The sequence below is a fragment of the Gossypium hirsutum genome, chromosome D06 (genome assembly GCF_007990345.1).
Source record: "Gossypium hirsutum isolate 1008001.06 chromosome D06, Gossypium_hirsutum_v2.1, whole genome shotgun sequence".
NCBI lineage: Eukaryota > Viridiplantae > Streptophyta > Magnoliopsida > Malvales > Malvaceae > Gossypium > Gossypium hirsutum.
In genome coordinates, this window is record NC_053442.1 from 37,889,907 (window position 1) to 37,899,987 (window position 10,081).

At 31.6% G+C, this 10,081-nt stretch overlaps 1 protein-coding gene across 1 annotated transcript; it reads left to right on the plus strand.

Moving 5' to 3' along the window:
- Positions 1 to 1,512: 1,512 nt before the first annotated feature.
- On the plus strand, positions 1,513 to 6,622 carry LOC107902040 (conserved oligomeric Golgi complex subunit 4). Its single transcript, XM_016828281.2, has 2 exons — positions 1,513 to 3,361; positions 5,881 to 6,622. Exons 1-2 carry the CDS (start codon positions 1,748 to 1,750, stop codon positions 6,508 to 6,510), a joined length of 2,244 nt encoding a protein of 747 aa, XP_016683770.2. The 5' UTR covers positions 1,513 to 1,747; the 3' UTR covers positions 6,511 to 6,622.
- Positions 6,623 to 10,081: the final 3,459 nt, after the last annotated feature.

Genomic DNA, 10,081 nt, shown 5'->3' on the forward strand with positions numbered 1-10,081 from the left:
AATTTAAAAGAAATACTTCTTTTAAAAATGTGATAATGAATTTTAACATTTTTTTATGTTAATATCAAAATCTATAATATATATTAATATCGATAATATTTAAATAAATATTTAAATTGAATCAAATTGATAAATTATCTAATTAAATATTTATTTAAACTTTAAAAATTCTATTTATCTAATTAAATATTTAATATAATATAAATATGTAATAATTATTTTTAAAGTTATTTGAAAATAATAATGAAATCTAATGAATAGATCAATTATAACTTAAAAATACTTTTAAAAATGAGATAATTAATTTTTTAAAATTTATGTTAAAATCAAAATTTAACATACATAATAATATATATAATAAATAAATGTTTATATAATAATATATATAATAAATAATTAATTATCTAATTAATTTTTTTATTTAATTAAATATTTATCTAAATAGAAAAAACATAGATTCATAATTTTAATGGTTGTGTACCTTATTATATGATATATGATATATGATATAGATTGTTATTTATATATATTTATAATATTTCTGATTTTCTTTTTCTTATTTTTCAATATTTTGTCCAATTAAACCAATTAATTAAAAATTGATATTTTGAGTCGTAAAACATGGGTAAATTATTCTTTAAAATCATGTCATTCCTATTTTTATTATTCTAAGATAATATTATTAAGGACTACTATTAATAACTTTAAGCATTTTGGTCACTCAATTAAGCATCAAACGATTGTGTCTGCCATGTGTGTTTTTTTTTATATGTTATTAAATTAAATTCCCAAAAAATTTAAATCGTTTTGGTTTGCCCCAACAAATCCAACTTGAAACTGCAACGTAAGAAACTCAGATTTTAGTTTTGCTTAAATTGTTGTTTTAGCTCGAGGAAAAATAGCTTAAATGAAAGATGGGAAGATTTTATATACATTTGATACTAGATAACCTTCGATGCTGGACAGACATATTGCTAGCTTTCTAAATGGCAATCTTCTCAAAAGCTTCAATGGGACGCACAGAGTGTATGTTGACAGAATTACAACACTCATTGCCCTCATTTTTGAACCCATAATTGAGAGCACAAAGTTGATGGAGGTGACAATGATAGATGTTCCGGGTATACACTATCGCATGTCATCCACACACCATAGCTAGAAACAGGTGTTGCATATCTGCTCACGCTGAAACAAAGCATTGCTTAAACCTGTCGTTATCATGTTGTAACCAACCTTGACGAGGTCCTCATATCCGCAAGCACCGTCGACGACGTCACGAGGATCTGATGTTGGTATCAAGTGGCGCATGCGAAGTGCCAAATGGAGAATTAAGGCACTGGTGGTAAGAATAGTATTGGGAAGTGACGGTAGAGATGAGTGAGAGTGAGAGGAGAAGAGCTGCTACTACAGTTATAGATGGCATTAAAATACGATCGTTTTGGATAAAATGACTTAATTTTTTAGGGAATTTAATTTATGACATGTACTTCACAGGCATGTACTTCACAGGCACAATTAGCATTCTGTTTGGTGACCAAAATGCTGAAGTTATCAACAGCAGCGCTTAAATTGATAAATTTTATTTTAATGTGAATAAAATAGGAACTGGTAATTTTAGAGGGACTAATGGATAGTTTAGCCTTATCAGTTAAGCAAACCGTTATCATAGTAATGCGTAAAGTCGAAAAACGAAGCTAAATCTGAGTCAGAACCTCCCAAGAAAGGTTAGCATTGAGGGAAGAAAGAAATGCCATTGATGAGAAGCAGCTCCCTCCCCAAACCAGCCGAATCAGCGGAGCACCGAACTGACACCTCAGTTAAATTCGGCACTCCCGAGGCCCTCGACTACGTCCGCTCCCTTACCGACGTGGGAGCCATGACGCGTCTCCTCCACGAATGCGTCGCTTACCAGCGAGCCCTCGATCTAGACCTCGACACCCTCCTCTCCCAGCGTTCCGACCTCGACAAGACTCTCAACAACCTCCAAAGATCCGCTGACGTTCTCGACATCGTCAAGGCCGAATCCGATCACATGCTCTCCAACATCACCTCCACCTGTGACCTCGCCAACCAAGTCAGCCGCAAGGTCCGCGAACTCGACCTCGCTCAATCCCGCGTTAACTCCACGCTCCTCCGCATTGACGCCATTGTAGAGAGGGGGAATTGCATCGATGGCGTCAAAAGCGCTCTCGACGCTGAGGATTATGAGTCAGCCACCGAATACGTACGGACGTTTCTGGAGATCGATGATAAGTTTAAGGATTCTGAATCCGACCAAAGGAAACAGTTGTTAGCGTCGAAGAAGCTGCTGGAAGGGATTGTAAAGAAGAAACTCACGGCTGCCGTGGATCAAAGGGATCATCCTACTATTTTGAGATTTATTAAGCTTTATTCGCCCTTGGGGCTTGATGAAGAAGGCTTGCAAATTTATGTTGGGTATTTGAAGAAAGTGATTGGAATGAGATCTAGATTAGAATATGAGCATTTGATTGAGTTAGTGGAACAGAGCCATGGACAAAATCAGAACCATCAAGTAAATTTTGTTGGGTGTTTGACTAATTTGTTTAAAGATATTGTTTTGGCTGTCGAGGAAAATGACGAGATTTTAAGGAGTCTTTGTGGAGAAGATGGAGTGGCGTATGCAATATTTGAGTTACAAGAGGAATGTGATTCAAGGGGTTCTTTGATTTTGAAAAAATATATGGAATTTAGGAAATTGGCTAAGTTGTCTTCTGAGATCAATGCTCAGAATAATCATTTGTTAACTGTTGGAGCACCCGAAGGACCCAATCCGAGGGAGATTGAGTTGTATTTAGAAGAAATACTGTCCTTGATGCAACTTGGTGAAGATTACACAGAATATATGATCTCAAAGATCAAGGGGATGCCAACTGTGGATCCAGATTTAGTCCTGCGGGCCACTAAAGCTTTTAGGGCAGGAAGTTTTAGCAAAGTTGTTCAAGATGTTACTGGTTTTTACGTGATTTTGGAGGGATTCTTTATGGTGGAAAATTTGAGGAAAGCAATTGGGATTGATGAACATGTATCTGATAGCCTTACTACTTCAATGGTGGATGATGTGTTTTATGTTTTGCAAAGTTGCTTGCGAAGGGCAATTTCTACTTCTAATATTAGCTCCGTGGTTGCGGTACTGAGCGGTGCTAGTAGTTTGCTGAATAATGAATACTATGAAGCTTTGCAACTAAAATTAAGAGAACCAAATCTTGGGGCAAAGCTGTTCTTGGGTGGTCATGGTGTTCAAAAGACTGGGACCGAGATAGCTACAGCACTGAATAATATAGATCTTAGCAGTGAGTATGTCCTGAAACTAAAACATGAAATTGAAGAGCAGTGTGCCGAGGTCAGTGGTTTAGCTGCTTTTTGTTCTTCTAATTTGTTCATGCATCTAATTGCTTACAATTTTATCACCTGCGGCATATTAGTGAATTTCCATGATTTTTGTTTACTTATTTCAAGTATATAGTTTATTTCTTTCTGGTTTTAGGAGTTATAAAAACATTGATGGTTCTCCATAATTACAGTTTAAGAAAGCTCAGATCTAGAGACAAGGTTCATAGGGACAGTGGGGCACAGACAAAGAGAGGAAAAGAGAAAATAAACTATTAAAATAAAGTTAATAAAAGGATCACTATTATTATCTGCTTGCTCAGTGAATTAAAGTTTACATCATTTAACTGCCAATGGTTGGATCTTGTTGTTATGATTTTATGAACTGGGTAATCTTTTGATAAACTTAATACTTAGGGAGTTTGGTAAGTCTGGTGTTAGGCTGAGTTCTGAGGATATGTAGGAAAGATGTATCACTGCGAGTATTTTGAATGGGAACAATTGTGTGAGAATTCAACTTTCAAGGAAAGATTGGTTTGAAGGGAAAGTAGAAACTCTGAGTGAATTTTCTTAACTTCTTTTTTTTTTTTTTTTTTTGTTCTGTAGGGATAAAACATCAAAAACAGTTAACCATAACAAAGCCTTTGTTTAGCCACCTGACTAATAGCATCATGCAAAAGCATAAGAGTTTAAGGCTGAAAGGTACAGATTTAGTTTTTTTAATGTTATTATGAGTTTAAGGCTGAAAATGTAATAAATAACTCTAATGTCATCAAAAATGTTTCTTGAGCTATGATTGTAGTATTTAAGAGAAAGTTGTGTGAGATAAAGGAAAATTTCACTAGTGCAATGGCCATGAACAATGCTATTGTATATGCAGCTACATTTGTTAACCCAAGATATGTTCATGAATCGAAATCTCATTTTCTAGTATTGAGTATCATATCCAAGATGCGGTACAAATTTAGAATTAACTAAAAGAAACATATATATACACGTAAGATAAATCAAAAATATTATATCTATACTACATATTAATAGGATTGAGTCATTCTGTAAATGAAATAGAAACCATGGTTGTTTTGTAGTATATATTTTTAAATAAAAGGTTTCATGTTATCTTGCTAAGAAAAAGCCTAAAATTTTTACTTTTAGTTTAAAGTATTTAGAAAATATGTTTATAAGTTCTTTTGGGCTAAAAAAAAAGTATTAAAATTTTAATTCGGCCTGAACCAAATTAACCACGAGCGTATTGAAGTTCATTGTACAATACACGTTGATTTGATTGTGTATTGATAGGTACGCCAGCAATTCATAATAAAACCAAGTCTCCGTACAAATACATATTGATTTTCTAGTGAATCAAATCGGATGTGCTCCATAAATTTTAACATAGGGTCATTTGAGTAGGTCAAATCCCACAGAGATATTCAGGTACAAATAGAATTTTTTGGCTTAAAAGATATACAATTCTGATGCTTAAATGCACCCCTCCATCACTGGCCAAGCTACTCCCATGTTCTATATTGAAGACAAGGCCTTATCCTTTTGTAGACATATTTTGAAGCGTTTTATATAAGTTGTTAAGCAATGTTATCTTCAATCAGTTATGTATGTGTTTGATGCGGCTTTATACTCAAGTTAGGCCTCCCCACTTATTGTATTAGTGTTTAGGTTGGGTGCATGACATGGAACAACATAACGGCCCAAGTTTGTTGTCTTGTTTGTTGCTACTTATTTTTTCTGCCCACATTTTAGGCTCATTTGTTTTTATTGTTAATATTGGACTACACGTTAGGGATAATATTTGGTGGTGCTATCAATGCTAGTCAAGTATTGAGTTTCTTATGACTTATATTCAAATTGGACAACTTCACCAATTGTAATCGATTTAAGTTGGATGCTGAATACATGATAAAGTTTCAAAAGTGGGCTTTTATGTTCCCTAATATATTAAATTGTAATCCATTTTATAGTTGTGCATTATTTAAGAAGTTAACTGGTTAGTGCTAATGTATCCGAAAGTTCTTGAAGATTTTGTACTAGAGTATGTCATGATATTAGAGATTTTGCAAGTTAGAACTTCATAATATTCTCAGGTTGTTTTTTCTTGAACCAGCTTCGGTGCCAATTCTTGCTGAGCATATGACCGAATGGTTCATGCACCTAAAAAGAGAAAAAGTGCAGTTTAGAAATTTAGACTAACTGGAAAAGCTTTGATATCTTGTTTCTTGCAGCCTCTATTTTTGATGTTGGAATCAATGAATGCAGATTGGTCCAATTGCTAGCTATGCTATAACTTATATACATTATGTTGGTACCAAACAGTGATCCCTACTATATGATATGATAAGAGTTGTGTGATGACTTTTGTACTTTCTCTTGATGAATTCAGGGCTTGTGATAAATAGTTTCTTGGAACACGCTGAATTTTGCTTCTGTTGCTGGTGCTTATGTGCATTAACCTGTTTTTCAAGCTTGTGTTGTTATCTAAGTATCCACACTGTATTTACCATTTTGCATTCTCTTCAGGTGTTTCCTGCACCGGCTGAAAGAGAAAAGGTGAAATCTTGTTTGTCTGAGCTGGCTGACTTAAGCAACACTTTCAGACAAGCCTTGAATGCTGGTATGGAACAACTTGTGGCAACTGTGACACCTCGAATCCGCCCAGTATTAGACAGTGTAGCAACCATCTGCTATGAACTATCAGAGTCTGAATATGCAGATAATGAGGTTAATGATCCGTGGGTACAGAGGCTTCTTCATGCAGTTGAAATTAATGTGGCTTGGCTCCAACCTCTAATGACTGGTAACAACTACGATGCATTTGTACGTTTGGTGCTTGACTTCATCGTGAAGCGGCTGGAAGTGATAATGATGCAGAAAAGGTTTAGTCAGCTCGGAGGGCTTCAGCTTGACAGAGATACCAGAGCTTTGGTAAGCCATTTCTCGGGGATGACACAGAAGACAGTGAGAGACAAATTTGCTCGTCTTACACAAATGGCAACGATCCTGAACTTGGAAAAGGTTTCCGAAATTCTGGATTTCTGGGGTGAGAACTCAGGACCAATGACCTGGAGACTGACCCCTGCTGAGGTTAGGAGAGTTTTGAGTCTTAGGGTTGATTTTAAACCTGAAGTAATTGCTGCTTTGAAATTGTAAGACCCCGTAAAGTATCTCCCTTTTATAATGATAATTGTCTTGCATTCTTGGCCTTTTGCCATTGTCATTGATATGAGTAAATAATATAAAGTATCAAACAGAGTACATCTTCTGGATTAATTGACTATTGAGTTTGTGACCAAACTTATCTTTTTTTGGCAATTTATTGATTGTTTTAAAAAGTTCATGGAAATATTTAAATTGTGGACCTCAGTGTCTTCGGTGGGAGCCATTTCACTTCGATGATGATTTTCTTTTGTTTCTGCCTCTACGTCTATGCTATGCATGGTTGTGGATGGTTAATTAAGGTATGTTTTATTCTCATTTTGCAGTCCAATAAAATTCTTTTGATATTAGCAACTGCTCTATCATTTTAAAGTTTTCAACTTAAAATAAATCTTATTTCAAATAAATTTTGAAATATAAATTAATAAATGACTAAATTTAAAATATATTTTAGAATTAATATGTATTTAAATTTAATCTTAATTCAAAATCTAATTTGAAAATATTTAAAATAAATATTAAATTAAATAATTTTTACAATTTTATGGTGAAAAATATTGTATAAAATAATGAAAAATTAATTAAGAAGGGGAAGTTTTGTCTCAAAAATAAAATAACTTTCCAATTATATGAAAATGTTACTTGCCGTCATTATTTCAATGAATCACATTCTCATGGCTAAGGGAAAGAAATATTCCCAAAAAAGATGATACTTTTTAACATGCCAAATATGGGAATCGCTCTCCCACTAGTTAAATTCTCAGAAAAGTGATAAATTTCTATGGTACCAAATACTTTTATGATTGTCGACGATGAAAGCATCATTTTTAGTCTAAATTGGTATCTAAGTATTTTATGTTTCATTTGGTTCACGTATATTTGATTGACAACTTTTTTTCTTTAGGAAAAGATCTTAATTGCTCAACTTTTGCTAAATCTTAGCTTTGTTGGCAGCACCTTTGGTTTTGGGCTGATTGTTGGTTGTGACTTCTTTAATAGTATTCCTTCATTTTTATTTTATCTTTAATTACATTTCACATTATATTTCACATTATGTGGTTTTATTTGGTTCACTATGTTTTTTTTAGAAGCAATAATGATTTTAGTTTTTAGTTTCTAGTTGTCTTTTAGTGTATCTATGAGATTTGTCAAGGGTGCTACCAGATCTATTGAGAACCTTTCTCGGAGGGCATTGTCATGATAAAGCATAGTGACGGTATTTGTAAAATTAGAATCTGAGATGATGAGGAGGATAAGCCATCAAAGATTTGGTCTTTTATGCATCATTGTGCGGTAGGTCTCTTGGGGTTCTTGGTAGTAGTTTTATGGTTGACTAGAGTTCGTCGTCAAGTTGGTCTGTTGATGGTGAGATTAGGACACAATTTTCAATAGTTTGATCAAAGTGATGCATCTTTGATTTGTTTTTAAATTCTTTTAGTGTTGCATTTACCGTCAGTTTGTCTTTCTCTTTTTTTGGGATTATTTTACGCACATAATATTTGTGCATCAAATTGTAATGCCTTATTTATTATTTGTACTAAATGCCATGTGTTTGTATTCTTTATATTCATGGTTTTTATTAATGCTAGTATTTTATTTAAAAAAGTTCTTTTGGTTCACCGCAAAAAATTTGTTTGGTTCAAAAGTTTCGTGTGTTTTAATCACTTCATCTTGTTTCAATTTGTAATGGTGAATATTTGCTTATTTCGATGCATATGAGCCCCATATTGGTTGGTATGACATTTTAATATTTTAAATAGATTTATTTTTTTTATTTTAATTTTTTTACTTTTATAAATACATTTAAAATTAAAATTAAAATAATTAATTTAAGTTATAAATCTAATTTAAAATTTATATTTGTATATAAATATATTTTTATATATATTGTCGAAACCATTTCTATTTTGGAAAAACACAAAAATTAGTTGTTGACTTTAAAAAAATAAAAATTGGGAGTCACCACCAATCTTTTATTGAGGTGTGATTGGATCACCTAAAAAATAGCTTTGGTCTACGAGTTTTAGAAAAATGGATCCGGGAGTTGGTTACGTACGAGGAAGGATTAGCACCCTCGTAACGCCCAAAATTGATACCTAGTTAATTAATTAGTGTCTTAATGTAGAAAATTTAAAAATATGATCATTAATAAAAACTTAAAAAACGTTACTTATTAAGACTCTTATCATTTCGGAGAAAGAAAATGTCACACCCAATGCGTTAGGGCACGGCATTCTAATTCCTCAAAAATGAATTAGTCCAAAATACTCGTGTAATAAAATTTAAAATAATATTCATTTGTTTAAGATTTATAAAGAAATTGCGGCCCAATACGTTAGGGCACAATTTCTCAAAATCCTAAACTTGGAATATTTCCTTTGTTATTATTATTTTTTTAAAAATCTTTGTCTCGAGAAATCAATACGTCACATCCAATACGTTAGGATACAACATATTAAATTCCCAACAACAAGCTTTTCTTTTTATTTTTTGATTAATGAGAAATTCTCGATTGTTAGATTTAACGAAGAAAATTGGAACTCAATACGTTAGGGCTCAATTTCCTTGAAAATCCTAAATACGAGTATTATCTCGATTTTGAAAATTTTGAAATCGAGTAAAAAAATGATGTAATGCTACATTAAGTGTAAAATACAATAATAAATACAACAATGACATAGAAATAAACGAAATTAATGTACATAAAAAACAACGACATGTAAAGTATCAAATGAACAAAATATAAATGAAAACATAAATCAATAATCAAATGAAGGAAATAAACAAAAAACATAAAGAGAAAAAAAGGTACAAAATATATACATGAAATTATAAAGAATAAAAGACATACACGTGGGTTTACATATAAAATTTTGGACTATAGAATTTATAACAAAAAATATATAATGCATTTATGAAAATAAGAAAAATATATAAATATACATATATATATTATAACATATGTGTTGAAAATATAAGTTTGTATTTAAGCAAATAAAAAACATAGACATGTGCGTATATATATAAATATTCATTAGAAAAATATATAAATACATACATGTACATATATACAAAAGTAAAAAAAAAATTGAAACTAAATATAAAAGTATATATATGTATATAAAAGTTAGGAAGTAAAATAGAAAGAAAAACATATGTATAAACTATATATAAGCATACGTAAACTATATATAAAACAATATATATTACATAAAAACGATGCATGCGCATGAATATAAAAAAAATAATAATAATGATACAAGATTAATGATGCCACATAATAGTATTAATAATATTAAAATAATTAATTTAATAATAAAAAACTAAAATAACAAATAGAGGATTAAATAGCATCAATAATCAAAGACCAATGGATTTAAAACAAAGAGTATAAAATAAAAAAATATAAGGCCAAACAAAATGTAAACAAATTTGAAAATAATGAATTTGAAAATGAATAATAAGGGAAAAAGAGATTTGAAATCAACAATATACAAATTAATAAATAAATTATACACAAATCAACAAAATAAGAACGCAAGAGAGAAAGAAATTTGAGTAAATA

Coding starts and splice junctions, on each gene's coding strand:
- LOC107902040 (XM_016828281.2), top strand. CDS start 1,748: ATGCCATTGATGAGAAGCAGCTCCCTCCCCAAACCAGCCGAATCAGCG. Junction 3,362..5,880: donor TTGAAGAGCAGTGTGCCGAG/GTCAGTGGTTTA, acceptor CATTCTCTTCAG/GTGTTTCCTGCACCGGCTGA.